Here is a 15,683-nt window from a genome sequence, read left to right on the forward strand (position 1 = left end):
ACAATGATTTATAGTAAAATTAACTGGAACTAAATTATCTAATTTCTTAATTTTTTTTTTACAAAGATGTAATAATTTATAATATGACTAGTTATGGTCATAACCACAAAGTTTCAGACATTCACTGCAAAGAGCTTAAAGTAGAATTTTTTTCACAATTGTAGTGAAGTCAGTATTATTCACAATGGTAACATGTGTTAAACGGATCAATTATAACAATGTGCTCTTTTACTATATTCAAATTGAATTTTTCTTCTTAATTATAGTGTAGATGAATTAATATAACAACCACTTGTATTAAAAAAAAAATTAAAAGGGGTAGTGGTTAGGCAACTGAAAATAAAAATGGAGTGATAGAAAACAAGAAACGGATGGTTGTCACTCTTTTTGTTTGACCTAGCCTTTCATGTTTCACTCTCTTTTTCTGATAGGTGATGCTAATATTGCATACGTAGAAGTAGCTGGGCAACAAGCATGCTTGCATACAAACGCGTATCAATGTGAACGATTGGACTCAAAAAAACAAAAACATGAATGTGAATTCTGAACAAAAATATTGTCCTAATTAATGTAATGTAATGTCAATTTCAAATATTGTTTAGTTATATGTCAATTAGGTCATGTCAAATCCTTTGTTTTCTTCTTTTTCCTCCAATTGGCTTGAATTTGCCGGAAATTAAAAATCTTCTTTTGTCTAGCCTTTTTTTATGTAGAGTTTTTTTAGTATGACCTAACATCTCATCATAGGTTTGTTTGGAACTATTTTTTATATGATTGAAATTGATTTTTGTGAAAATATTTTTGAAACTAATTTCTAGTAAAAATGCAACTAAATTATGGAGAAAAAAAAATATTTAAAGTGCTTCCTACAATAAGTACATCACTGATGTTTCTTGTAGGAAGCACTTTAAATGTTTTTGGAATTTAGAAATATTTTCTCAAAGGTGTTTTTAGTTATTTTAAAGGTACTTCCAAACGAGCTCCAAATTATTATCTATTAACTTGTGTAATAGCACATGAATTTATGTACTAGTACTATATTCTAGTTATGTGTCTGTTGATCCTAAAAACTACTAAACCTACGTGGCATATAGACCAAGTAATTAATAAGCTAACTACGTCATTCAGTTGTGTGCAGGGCGTGCCAACTCGTCGACCGAGCTCGACCAGGGAGTAGAATGTGTTGCGCTGCTAACTTCTTGATCTTACGACTGTGGTCGAGAAATGAACATGTCTCGGCCTTCGAGTTCTAGAGCCTGAAGACAAGGCTGCTAGTTATGCGAAGTTCAATATCAAATTCGGCTTTCAATGTGTCAAACGTAGTAACCTGTAATACCTCACTACGCCAAGAATGCTGGTAAGATGACCTCTACCAACAAGGACTCGAAAATCCTTGTCGACCGAGATTTGGATAAATAACCAATCGGTCGAGAAACAGTGTTGTTTATCTAAACTGAAGGTGATCCTTGATTGGCTGATTCTATGGCTTCACGGCTCCAGTGTTGTTTATCCAAATTGAAGATGTTGCCAGTTGCATTCACAGTGCTGTTTATCTAAACTGAAAATGTGTTGGCGAAAAAAATACACTATGAAAGTAACCGGCAACATCGTCTTATATTTATAGCAATGAGGTCTCATTCATACTCTTTAGCTGCGACCTGCCAAGACGTTTTCCAAATTGCACCCGTCTCTCTGTGATGCTATCGAAATATTCTTGATATACCACCAGTGACCAAACCAAATCCATTTTGATCTCCTTGTGAACTTAAATTTTTTGATAGAAATTCAATGCATATGTCGAGCTCAATAACGTGGCCTTCCATTAATATTAAAACAACTCATCCAGCCTTGATATCTAATTCCACATGCTTCAACATGCAAAGCTAATTGCAAGCAGATTGCAATATCACCTCACTTGTCATTATCACATCACATTAATTTTACTTCATCATTATCCCATGCATATATGCATGAAGATCATGCATCCTAACAATTCTGATCAAATCCATGCTGCTCCAATTCGATGACAAGAACCCCAATCTCATTCGAACTACACCGCTTACTTGGGGATATAATTAATATTTATCCTATATATCATGTTTTAAAATATGCCAAGATAATTCATATTAAAATATAATTATTATGATAAAAATCATAATATTATCCTTTTATCAATAACAAAATTATCTTCACTTTTTCATCCAACAGTTGGGAGCTATGCTCACTCAACGACCTTGATTGCACGGGCTGATAATGTAATTTTAGGTCCAACAGTGTCGTATCAATCATGTGCATTAATTTATATTATAACACGCGAATTAGTGGTATTATATATGACCCTCTGACAATAATATTGAAAATTTTATCATTTTCGCCAAAAATCTCATGTATTTGTGCAAAAGAAGTCCACTCTTTTCTATTCGTACAGCCACTATCTTTCATAAGATTTGAGTTCCTTTTCATAATATAAGAGTTGAATTCATAACCTCTTTTGCTAAGACGAAATTTAATTGGACGTCACCAAATTAAATAGTGTTTGAGTCAAAATCAAGAGAGAAATTTACGTATAAATTGTTGCTATTTAGTACTTACCTAGTAATTTGCCAATGCTATCGTTTGACCGAAAGCCGTCTGATTCTTGGGTCAGTTGGGTCAAAATGTCAAGGTCATCTTCAACAAGCCTTCACAAAAAGTTTCAGTGCAACTTCCATACATCTTACGACTGTTTGAAACCCAGTCCGGTCACAAGACTCACAACCACCACCATCACCAAACAAACACCACGAACTTACCACCACAAAATCCCACTTTGCCACGTGTCTAAATTTGATTGGAAATTTGTATTTGTGGTGCATGGAGAAAAGAAATATTTGACCAACAAAACATTAGGTAATATAGACCGAAGAATGGAAACAATCGTTCTCCACAAAAAAAAAATAGAATCAATAAGCTAAGTGTTGTTATCTATTGATTAGGTAATGATTTACCTTCATTCCTTTATTGATTTACACCAAGAGGTATGAGAATAAATTTGTTGTAAATTCGTCATTTTTAAAATTTGAATTTAAAATTTCTCACATATTGACTCATTTATTCATGAATATTAGGTACGAACCTTACATATTTTGGTACGGTATTATTAGGGTTTTCATCCCATATTCACTCAATGATGTTTATTTGATGATTTTATCCCTAACGAAGATACACCATGAACGATATGGTTTTGGAGCGAATATTTATGAAAACATAGTTTCAGGTAATTTGTGAATAAATAGTTGTCGGTGTCATCAAACTTCTATTTAATTACAATATTATCACCGCATCCACATACAATATATTTATAATACAGTTATCGCTCCATTGTTTTTGTCTTTGTTAAAACTTTATAAAGTGTTATTCATTACATATTTTTTTGTACTCTGAAGAAGTTAATTAGTCAAACATCAACAGCCACATATGAAAAATTACTATTCTGTCAAAAAATAAAAAACGTCAAATTAATATATTATGTGTCGTAATATAAGTGGGTAGTACCGAGACGGTTTTTAACCCTACATTGCGTGTGGCCAATACCATCACAATCTACGGGTCTCTCACCGGGTCGGTCTTTAACCTGACAATTACTCAAGCATCGAGCGTCACGAATTGATTCGGATATAAATCTGCACTGCAGCTCAAATTACTGCAGAAAAAAGATTAAATATTTAATCCCTATTCTTCCTCGCCGTCAGCGCGCTCCAAGAATCTAAGTCGCTCGTTTTTCACATCTTCTTATTACACACCAACCTTTTTTAATCATTTCAGTCAGCTCCAAACTTTTTTTAATTATTTTCAGTTTACTCCAACCTTTTGTTAATTCAATCCAGTTTAGTATATAAGAGAGTCGGCAGGCACCCTCATCCTGAATTATATCAGCCAACAAATGGGGAGTCCTCCTGCTAAGAAAGTCCTGCTCACCTCCAATGGTGACGATATTTCACAGAGCATCGCCTTCTCTCTGGCCCAACGCGGCTGCAGGTGATTATATCTCCATGGGTTGAATCAAATTTGAAATTTTGAATTTCGGGTTTTCTGGGACGGATTCCATTTGGGTGCATTTTGTGATTAATCTGACAAATGGGTTTTGAGATTTATTCTGTTCTGTGTATTAAAGATTTGATTTTTTGGTTTGTTTGTTTGTTTGTGTTATGAATAAGCAGGTTGGTGTTGATGGGGAAGGAGAGCTGCCTACGGGGTATTGTGCAGAAAATAACGGGCTCACTGGAAGGTGCGGTGGCGCCGGTGGAGGTGGTGGACGTGGACATGGAGGACGAGAGGGAGGGAGCTTTTGATGAGGCGGTGGAGAAGGCATGCAACATCTTGGGCAATTTGGATGCCTTTGTGCATTGCTATACTTACGAAGGTATAAGTTTCCTTCATGACTGCTCTAATCCAACTTTTTTAGCCCAGAGATAATTTGAAAGATGATTTTACTTTCAAAGTCCATTGAATTTAGCGAGTTATCTAATCTAAATCAATAATGTGTACCAAACGAGGCGAGGAGTAATACTTGGGACTCAGATTCCTGTAATGTTCTAATAAGAACTAAGAAGTCGTCACAATTTGGCGTCTTTATTCATCTTTTGGATTCAGGGTGGCTCCCTTGGTATAGTTTGGAAATATTATTATTATAAAAAAAAAAATATATATATATATATATCTGATTGGTTGTTTAGCTTGTGGATCTTGGTGTGACCATGGTCAACAGTAATAGTATATAGTACAGCAATAAATGCTGATGTGGAATTGACCTTTTGTAAATTTGACAAACATGACAGTAACTTTTTTTAGGAAGATGTTCAAATTTTTCTTGGAAATCTGTTGATCCCGTGTGAAAACATGTTTAACAAATGTTTTTATATACGGGTGTTATTCGCCATCTCGTTTTTAGCACTCCTTTTTGTTATGTGCATATGTAAAGTTTGTTGCAGTTTAATTGAACCTAAGCAGAGCGACCATTTCTGTTTTTTTGAACAGGAAAAATGCAAGACCAGCTACAATTACCTGAAGGTGAATTCAAAAAGATAATGAAGATTAACTTTATGTCTGCGTGGTTTCTGTTAAACGCTGTTGGCAGAAGAATGCGAGATCACAAGTCAGGAGGTTCAATTGTGTTCTTGACCTCGATAATTGGAGCCGAAAGAGGGCTTTATCCAGGAGCTGCTGCTTATAGTGCATGTTCGGCAGGCCTTCAGCAGTTAGCTAGGGTATGTTTATTGGATTCGTTCGTGTACATACACTCTGATATAACTGCTGCTGCATATGTTTTTTGAGTAATTTGGAAAATGAACTTTTATAGTATCAGTTAGGAGTCAAAACTATCCCAACCATTCATATCTGTATACGAAAACCAAATTTGCAACCTTGGTTTTACAGGGTTTTATGTGCTTGATCTCGCATTAGGTGGCTCGACATAACCAGAATCAAATTAATTTTTAAGGAGATACACTGAGATGTCTCATGATCATGATTGATTTTTATCACGTCTTACTGTGGGATGGATAGCTAACAGAACAATTGCTTATGTGTTGGATGGTGTTGGGTCAATTCAAGAGAGATAGAATAGGGTAAAAGTGGAGAAATATAAGTTGCCACATCGATGAGGAGAAATCTCATTGAGTTTGCAAGCATAGTCGTAAAATTTTGATCAGTCTCTTCTGCTAGTACTTTGTAGACTGTAGGGCTTTTGAAGTACTTGAACTTCAATCTTTGTTCTTCACATCAGTTCTACACTTTTAGGTGTATCATCATTGGGACAACCTTGTAAGGTGTCGTTGTTTTGGCATCTCCTAATACAACATTACAGTTTACACACCAAAGGCATAAGCATTGAACAGTTTTTACAACGTTGTTATTGTATTTTGAGGTTGTAAGTTCAATTTAGGATGCCTCTGTTGCATACCTCCAAAACTTTGGTGCATTTTGAACTGCTTGTTGCATATCTCAACTCATAGTACACTGCTTTTACTTTTTATGTTTCATTTTAGTTGAATATTCGGAAAATTTCTCCCGTTGCTATTTTCAGACGTCAGCCTTGGAGATTGGACGATACCAGATTAGGGTCAATGCTATTGCCCGTGGTTTGCATCTACAAGATGAATTTCCAATTTCCGTGGGAATAGAGAGAGCGAAGAAGCAGGTGATGGAGGCAGCTCCATTGGGGAGATGGCTTGATGTTAAAAACGATCTGGCTTCAACTGTCATATATTTAATCAGCGATGGGTCACGGTACATGACAGGCACAACAATATTTGTGGATGGGGCACAGTCTCTAACGAGACCTCGGATGCGTTCTTTTATGTGATTCTTCTCCCCCTTTTTTTCCCTGGCCATTACTTAGGTCTTATCTTAGGTGGATTAGCCATATATTCACATGGAGTCTGTTACTTGTGGATCATAAAGGTGGTTAATTTTGAAGCATTCTGAGGCTCAAAATCTCAAAGATGACTGCTTTCGCTGTGGTTTCATGATCAGTGATGAGAATGTGTAAACAACCATTTAGTTTTGGGATGGAAATAAGTTCAAATGGACTGGTCCTCTTTTCATGCTAAAGCTGTGAGCAGAGCTGCAGAGGTTAAAAGTTCCGTTAAGATTCTGTCATCTGGTTATCTCGACGTTTGAAGACATGAAGAAACGAGCTTGGATGGAAAGTAGGTGACTGCATTTTCTCTGCGTCTGTGTTGGAAATTATTAGGGTGCCTACCTTTTTGTCACAGATTGTTGAATTTACAACTGCCTTTCTGGTGTATTACCGTCATTCATTGTCAATTCGAATTATCAAAGTACTTGAATAAACAGAGAAACACTTACAAACATGAGTTTTTACAAACGATATATAATTTCATCTAAATTGTGGAGAGGGGAGAGTTTGAGCCTGGGTTGAAGAGAAAGTTGCTAGCAAACATGACCTTTAAAATCCAACAGGATCCTCTCTAGATCCTTTTGGTGAGGATCATGGGGATCTATAAATTGTATCCGTTCATCGTTCGTGCAGTTAATTTTTGTCAGATACTGTTTGTGTTTAATTTTGAATAAAAATATTTAAAATGATTTTTGACAGCACGATGTACAATGAACGGACATGATTCACGGATTCACAAAGAGTATCCGGCAAGAATCCGGATTCCTTTAAGATGACGAAAAAGGCTTTTAGCCAAAATGGTCTTTAAGATTGTCATAACTTCTTATTTTGGTTTTTCAAATTTAAAATCGAGAGAAGTGGTCTCTTAGATTGTTCACTATTAATTATTTTATGAAAATTTCTCCTTTAAATTGAAGAAACCACCAGTTCAATGAGAATGGTTGATTTGACAAAAATACCTTCAATTTAATTGAAATTTATCGCAAAATAACCAAAATAATCGGTGGTGGACAATCCAGGAACCATTTATATCAATCTGAAATCTCAAACTAAAATGATGAATTATAACATTCTCAATGATCAATTTAACTAAAAAACTGAGGAAAAATATGTGTTGGAAACAAAAATCAAGGACAAGGGCTCGTATGCATGATTGTACCTTAACATGTGTGGAATTTGACCGTATTCAACATCTTTTGAAGAAAAATTCCAAATAATTTAAGGTTTGCTTTTCATATTTGTTGTTAAGGAGGGCTGCGCGGAGAGGTCCAATCAAGTGAACCCATTTTTTCCGAATTCAAACACGTCTTTGTATTTGTGACTCTATCTTTAGACCAAACTAATCAGCTTTCGATATACCGGTGAATGTCTGAACGAGATTAGTGTTTCTGTTTTAAAATTTGGTTCTAAACTCCAGAGTTTGAGTTTTTGTTTAGTCTATAAAATATTCAAGAATGCAAAGCTAGTGGCGGATTGTTTTCATGAATAGAATCTAACTATTCACTTCACTTAACCTAGATTCAAATTCTTTTTAATCTAGATTAATTAATATACTAATATCACTTGTAATTAAGAAATAAAAATTAAAAAGATTTTATATCGAACATATGTCATTTGGTGATGTAATTATAAGTTATATCACAAATGTTTAATCTTGGTACACACAAGGGCATTCTATTATCAATTTTTTTTAGGGGCTCACCTTGTATAGGTGCGGATATACAAAAAAAAATTAGTTATGAAAATACTATTCTAGAAAATCTGAATGCTGGCTACCATTAAAATAAGGAAAACTAATGAAAAGGGCTTGAAAACTTTGAGTTTTAATGATAAGGACAAAATAAAGGGTAAAGTGAATAGTACCAGGATTGACTTTTTAGTGTAAAAATGTGGTTTTTCGTTAAAGTGAACAGTACCAGGTGCTTTTCGTTAAAGTTCCCATTAAAATATAGGTGTTTGTTCTTAAAATGCGCATGATAAATAAATTTTAAAAAATATATATGAATGCTGCATTATGTATGACATAAAGGTTTGACTAGGTGTATTTTTTTTAATGAATAAAAATTCACCTCATACCGTCGAGCTTTAAAAAAAATGAAATGTTATAATGAACAACATTTTACATATTTATACTAAACTAGCTACTTCGTGGGACCTTCGCAAAGAGGATTCTGTATGCGCGCGCGAACACACACACACACATATATATATATATATATATATATATATATATATATATATATATATATATATATATATATATATAACCCTCTATATTATGTACTAGAAAACCATGAATCCAGCCCTAAAATTACCTTTCATGATTCGATCAAAGTTAATTAATTAAGGATTATATTATTATTAAATTTAGTCCATGTTGGACGCGCGACGTATAGTCCATGTTATGCAAGATCCAATTGAACTTACTCCAGTTCAAAGGCAACTGCTGTTAGTCTACGCTTTAACTTTTACCAATTGTGTGTGATATATGTAGATCTACACTACCTATTAATAAAATTTTGGTTGTCAACTAAAACTTTTAAGAAATTATCATTTTAACCCCCTCACCAAAACTGAACTCAATTAAAAAATATGAGCAATTTAGTAATTATATGAACATAAATTTTGCTTTTTTTTATAACAACCTCACAGTCAGGTTAGTATAACATGCCCTATTTAAAAATTTAAAATAAAATAAAAAGTATTCCCGTCTTAGAAGAAACCACTCATCATTATCATAACAGATTTTTTTTTTTTTAAGAATTTTAAAAACTAATCCCACTTCATAATAAAAAAGAGTAAACTGTCATTTAACCACCTGAACTATCACGTGAGTTTCAATTTCCCCCTTGAACTATTTTTTTAGCCAATTGACCCCCTAAACTATGTTAAAGTGGCCAATTAACCCCCTATTGTTAAGTATCTTTAACTCCATCCAATTTTCTGTTAGAAAGTGTCATGTGCTTGGCACATGACCACCTTTTTACATTTTATGTCTAAATCTTTACAAAGAAAACATATAAAACAAATATTAAAAAAAAAAAAACTTACAAACCCTAAACTTAATCATTCAAAATAATAGAAAAGGTAAGGCTTTTTATATTAACACTCCACAAAATGTTGAATGCACCCCATATTAAAATTTAATATTAAATGACTTATTTACTCTACTATGCAATGACAATTTTGACCTTATTAGGTTTAAAAAAAAATTATAAATACACCCCAAATCACTTTTAGCGTATTATTTATCTTCTCAACTATCAGACCCTCTCATCCTCCATTGTTGAACAAAACCCTAACCAATGAAATTACAAACATGTTAATTGAGAAAAATTGTTTTTGACAAATGAAACACGAAATCGATGTTTTTGAAGCTTCACATGAGGTAAGACTTCACATTTTTCATTGTTTTAGTGATTTCGATGACATCGATAATTATTTAATCTTGTGTTTGCTGCATTATTTAAACTTATATATTCATATTCATATTCATCTTTTAGGGTTCATATTGAAAAATAATGCAGCAAACGCAAGATTAAATAATTATCGATGTCATCGAAATCACTAAAACAATGAAAAATGTGAAGTCTTACCTCATGTGAAGCTTCAGAAACATCGATTTCGTGTTTCATTCGTCAAAAACAATTTTTCTCAATCAACATGTTTGTAGTTTCATTGGTTAGGATTTTGTTCAACAATGGAGGATGAGAGGGTTTTGATAGTTGAGAAGATAAATAATACGCTAAAAGTGATTTGGGGTGTATTTATAATTTTTTTTTTTAAACCTAATAAGGTCAAAATTGTCATTGCATAGTAGAGTAAATAAGTCATTTAATATTAAATTTTAATATGGGGTGCATTCAACATTTTGTGGAGTGTTAATATAAAAAGCCTTACCTTTTCTATTATTTTGAATGATTAAGTTTAGGGTTTGTAAGTTTTTTTTTTTTTAATATTTGTTTTATATGTTTTCTTTGTAAAGATTTAGACATAAAATGTAAAAAGGTGGTCATGTGCCAAACACATGACACTTTCTAACAGAAAATTGGATGGAGTTAAAGATACTTAACGGTAGGGGGTTAATTGGCCACTTTAACATAGTTTATGGGGTCAATTGGCTAAAAAAATAGTTCAGGGGGGAAATTGAAACTCACGTGATAGTTCAGGGGGTTAAATGACAGTTTACTCTAATAAAAAATAAAATAAAATAAAATTGTTCACACGTAGTGTGTGTGGCCATCTGCTAGTATTATTGATAGAATAATGCTTAGCTACTCAAAGATAAGTAAAAATTTTTACTCAAAACTCTTCGTGTTTGAATTATAGAGTTTTGTGTTTACGATCAGAACCGTTCATATTATAAACCACTTTGTAAAGATCATCTTTGCAAAAAATGAATTAAAAATAAGGTCGTTTAGTCAATCGATTGTAGCAAATATATAGACAGTTTTTAATACTTTTACCAATTCAGTTCATCTATTTTTATATAGTTCGAAAACTAAACAACCTTAGTTTTAATTCTTTTTTTTTTTTTTGCAGAGATTTACAGAGTAATTTATAACATGAAGGATTCTGATCATAGAGAGAAAGTTTTATGAATCAACAACAAACAATTTTGAGTTGAAACTCCTATTTCATTATTCTTATTAATATTACCAAGCACGAAGGGAACTGAGCATGCATCACTACCAACTTTGTTAAACTCGCATTGGCTTGTGTATTCTGCTTTGAACACTAAGACGAGGGCAATTTTTATGGCACAATTATATTATATATTATTGTAGTAAACTATGCTAATCACACGACACCATATAAGAAAATGTACATGTAATGTTGTATAATTCGGACGGTATTGACAATATACCCATGTCATAAAAGTCGTTTTACCTCAATCCTTAAGTAATTTATCCAAATTAAATAACTAATAAAAGGTAAATAAGCAACGTAATAGTCGTAATGGTAATGATGAAGCCGCCACCATTATTCGAACAAAGTATCAGCAGCTTCCTCACTACCATCATCACCCATCTTTATCTAATCACATCCGCGAATGAAGCTCTCATTCTGGAAAGATTTTTCAATGTGACTAATACACGGGATGGTATACAACGTGTCACTAAATAAGTGATGGGATATGTGTGCTAAAAAGTTAATAACTTAAAAAATAAAATTTCCTACCATTCCTATTAAAACACATGATGTACAACTTATATTTCCGTCAAAACTAAAAATTTCTCCTAATCCTGCTTTACTACCTTGGACAAGTTTCGTGCCCTTTACGACATTTCTCAGTTCTCACCCTCTATACGCACATCATCTCTCTCAAGATTGTTGAATTATTTAGCCATTAATTTATTTTTTACATCTGGTGGTGATAAAAAAATATAGAAAAATGTTAAGGAGATTCTCTTAAAAATGGAATTATTCATGAATTATCTGTCATCTCATGTTTTTGGCACAATTTTCATACCAATTAGCATTTCTCTAACGTGTAATGCTATGAAGACCAAAATTTTAAACCAAATTTTGTAAACAAAATGACGTGGCTGTTGATGATTGAATCATTACTTTAGCATTGATTTACGTGCTTATTTTCTATTAATGACATATCATTTAGTGTGCAAATTTAATTTAAGAGTAATGCTAGAGAGACCAACTTTTTAAAACTAAATTGCAAACTAAATGATGTGTCACCAATAAAAAACAAGCACGTTAATCAACACTTAGTTAATAATCCAATCATCTATAACCACATCATTAGTTTGCAAATTTGGTTTAAAAAATTTGACCTCCCTAACATTACTCTTAATTTAAAAATTTAGTCTACTTAACACTATCATATATCTAACATATACTTGCAACTTAAAGATAAGTTGTTGGTCATAGTTTAGCCGCCTCTAGCTAGCTTTATATAGGTTCATTTGTTTTAGCTAGCCACAAGTTCAACCCTAGATACCCCATCATGGAGAAGTATCAAATGTTCTTTCCTTGCACCTCATCAGCTAATTACCCAAACCCTAATTCCACAAATATAGATCATCATCACCGGGTGGGAAGCTCTCACGTTTACACGAATAACTTTGATGGGCGTGTTGATCAAACTTCAGATGCATTTTTGGGGTTGAAATCGACGATGACGACAACAGAAAACCACGTTGGATCATCGTCAGATGAAGTATTAGTTCATAAAGATGGTCATCCGTACCAACAATATTATCAGCAGCATTATCCGAGTGCAAATGCAGGCATGAGTAATGTTATTGTTGGAGCTGATCACAGCAGCGTCGATCCTCATCGGGCCAATAATAATGATTCAGGGAAAAAGAAAAAGGGGGAGAAGAAGATGAAAAAGCCGAAATATGCTTTTCAAACAAGAAGTCAGGTCGATATACTTGACGATGGCTACCGGTGGAGAAAATACGGCCAAAAAGCTGTGAAAGCCAACAAGTTTCCCAGGTGTATATATATACATATAGCTATATATTTTTACCTAGATACCTTCATTATATTTTTGCTTCTTCATCTTTCTAGCTATATGACCAGTGAATTTTTTCATCATGCTTTGGTGTATAACATAAATCGTGACAAAGAAAAGTTAAATTTATTTTCTTTATATATTGTATAGTCAATCAAAGAATCGAAAGAAATAATGAGTCTATAAACTCGGTGCCTACCATGCTTTAGTGCATAGTTAAATACTCATGATCCGTACTTGTGCATTTGATGCTTCATTTAGTTTTCTTACTGCGATTTTGATCCATGTGTTTCGGATTTGTTTTGTTTGTGGCGCATATATTAGTACAAGCTAGCTAGTAGATTCCACGGTCCACCATACATAATCCTTTAATCCTTAAGACATGCTTAATACGTGTGGCTTTTCCGAATAAACCAATATCCTAACTTGATTTTCCACTAAGAAATGTATCGGGCTTTGGGGGAAGCAAAAATGGGTGATATCTCTCCTTTATTTACTCTAGTTTTCACATTTTGCAATACCAAATCAAAATTGAAAATAGTTATTAACCAAATATTTGTTTTACAATTTTCTTTCTAAATGTAAATTAAAAACAAAAATTGAAATGATTAGCACAACATTTCTCACATTACTAGCCCAACACGTGATTTTTATCAAAAAATATCTCAGTACAATTAAAAGTGAAGCTATATGTAATTCATTCAGATTTATGATATATGAGATCTAGCTAGGGTTTGGTGTTCCTAATTAACTGGGAGCAAATTAAAACCTTTGATTCATGCACAGTGTTCCTAAGAAATATGTAAATATTAGGATTGCGTACCTATTGATCCATGCAAAGTTTTTCTAAGATATACAAGTTGTGTGTAATATTATATCTGAGATGTACATGTCATGGCTCATTACTATATGCTAGAACTCCAAGTTTTCCTAAGAAGGATTACATATTCAGTCTATTAATTAATAGATTTGCTTCTGTTCAATCTTCTGGGAACTGCACCAGGTAGTAGTGTAAGATCATCATTTCAAATTCCAATGCCTAAAGAATAATGCATGTTCCAAACTGATATTTATCTTTCAAAGTGAATCATATGATTACGCATATGCGTGCATGCTTGCTTTGTATTTGTATGATATGTCCTGATGGATATGGAATAACACTGCTGGATCTTGCTAAATAATTTGCAGAAGCTACTACCGATGCACGTATGAAGGGTGCAATGTTAAAAAGCAAGTCCAACGCCTAAGCAAGGACGAAGGCGTTGTGGTGACCACTTACGAAGGAATGCACACCCATCCCATCGACAAGCCTTCCGACAATTTTGAGCGTATCTTGAATCAGATGCAAATTTACACCCCCTTCTGAAGTTATAACTAAGTATCATTCATTCAGTTTACATAACTACATATATCTATTGAAATATTTATGCTTGCTTTTGTAAAATAAATTGAAGTACTCATCAATATTATTATGGAGATTTTGTGACATATATCTTAATTGATTAGGCGGTGGCCAGTGGATCTATTGACTGATATAGTTTAAGCTAATTTATCAAGTGCATGCAGGTTTATATCAATTATATTTTTTTATATAGAGCTGTTCTGTTCAATTCAATTAGTCAGGGAAAATGACCAACGTCTGCTCTTTAGTTCAGTTTTATCGTTTTTCTTTTGTTCTCAATCACATATTCATGAATATGTCAATTAGTTTGGCAATTTTCTGTTCAATCTGATCTCAGTAGGTTTCGTTTTGAATTAGGGAGATGTCCCTAGCATCTCACGTGACATATCTGTCTCAGTAGCAAATTTGCTACCGATTGACTATAACGTATATAATTCTTGGGTTTGTAGTTAAAATAATTAGAGAGTATTTACGTTAATATTCAAAGTCTTAAATTTAATTACTTCCTGTAGCATTATCGTTTGTATCGAAATAAGAAAAAAAAAATACAACGATTCTCTTAAAAAAATCGAAATGAGAAAAAAAAATAATACAACGATTCTCTTAAAAAAAACTAGGGACCAGATTGATGATTTTCCATTCTGCACGACAAAATTGTCCATTTATAGGTCTGGGAGGGAAAGCCCATTATCCATTTAGGAACCTCATGGCTTTATTCGGATTATAGCCCAATATTAAGCTTTTAATTTCTACTTTTATTTTCAAATAGTTTTACGTATGCTGCTTCCTGCTTGATAAACAGGTGGACTTTGTACTTTCATTCAATAAATCAATTGAAAATAGTGAAACCTTTGTTGTCTTCTTCCCACCAAAATTCACGCAAAATCTGTGTGTGATTATGTGTTTACTTGTTACAATCTCGTATTTTTATATTAACAATGTTTAGTTATTCAAAAATAAGTATAAAATTTAAAATTCATGTTTAAATCATAAATCTTTGTGCTGATGATCAGAAGAACCATTCATATCAAATCATCTTTATAAAGTGATTTATAATAGGAACAACTAATTATGATCATAAACATGAAGTTTTATAAATTGACAATGAACAATTTTGAATATAAACTCCTACTTATCTTTTGAATAGCCAAGTGTTATCCTTTCATATTTGTTGCTGTTTTTGTAAAATAATATGTGTTTTGAAACCAAGTGTTGTGATCCTTTAGCAAAATCCTTATTGTTTTGTTTTAGTTCCATCACCTTATTACAACGAACGAGATTTTAAATTCGTCGACTCCTTCAAGGCATCAAGCAGGTGTAGTAATACAAATTTTAAGCTATTGCAGGACGATTCTTCACACTAACGGGAATATATAGAGAGAGAGCATTAGTGTGACGACCCG

The 15,683-nt window shown here is 33.0% G+C and overlaps 2 protein-coding genes across 2 annotated transcripts; both read left to right on the plus strand.

Annotated features, from left to right (window-relative positions):
* The first annotated feature begins 3,729 nt into the window (after positions 1 to 3,729).
* On the plus strand, positions 3,730 to 6,852 carry LOC126611406 (uncharacterized). Its single transcript, XM_050279684.1, has 4 exons — positions 3,730 to 4,017; positions 4,200 to 4,402; positions 5,017 to 5,246; positions 6,065 to 6,852. Exons 1-4 carry the CDS (start codon positions 3,923 to 3,925, stop codon positions 6,341 to 6,343), a joined length of 807 nt encoding a protein of 268 aa, XP_050135641.1. The 5' UTR covers positions 3,730 to 3,922; the 3' UTR covers positions 6,344 to 6,852.
* Positions 6,853 to 12,332: 5,480 nt separating this feature from the next.
* On the plus strand, positions 12,333 to 14,364 carry LOC126611710 (probable WRKY transcription factor 75). Its single transcript, XM_050280090.1, has 2 exons — positions 12,333 to 12,859; positions 14,067 to 14,364. Exons 1-2 carry the CDS (start codon positions 12,366 to 12,368, stop codon positions 14,242 to 14,244), a joined length of 672 nt encoding a protein of 223 aa, XP_050136047.1. The 5' UTR covers positions 12,333 to 12,365; the 3' UTR covers positions 14,245 to 14,364.
* The last annotated feature ends 1,319 nt before the right edge of the window (positions 14,365 to 15,683 follow it).

This window comes from Malus sylvestris, chromosome 17 (assembly GCF_916048215.2).
Source record: "Malus sylvestris chromosome 17, drMalSylv7.2, whole genome shotgun sequence".
Lineage (NCBI taxonomy): Eukaryota > Viridiplantae > Streptophyta > Magnoliopsida > Rosales > Rosaceae > Malus > Malus sylvestris.

Coding starts and splice junctions, on each gene's coding strand:
- LOC126611406 (XM_050279684.1), top strand. CDS start 3,923: ATGGGGAGTCCTCCTGCTAAGAAAGTCCTGCTCACCTCCAATGGTGAC. Junction 4,018..4,199: donor CTGGCCCAACGCGGCTGCAG/GTGATTATATCT, acceptor ATGAATAAGCAG/GTTGGTGTTGATGGGGAAGG. Junction 4,403..5,016: donor GCATTGCTATACTTACGAAG/GTATAAGTTTCC, acceptor TTTTTTGAACAG/GAAAAATGCAAGACCAGCTA.
- LOC126611710 (XM_050280090.1), top strand. CDS start 12,366: ATGGAGAAGTATCAAATGTTCTTTCCTTGCACCTCATCAGCTAATTAC. Junction 12,860..14,066: donor AAAGCCAACAAGTTTCCCAG/GTGTATATATAT, acceptor AATAATTTGCAG/AAGCTACTACCGATGCACGT.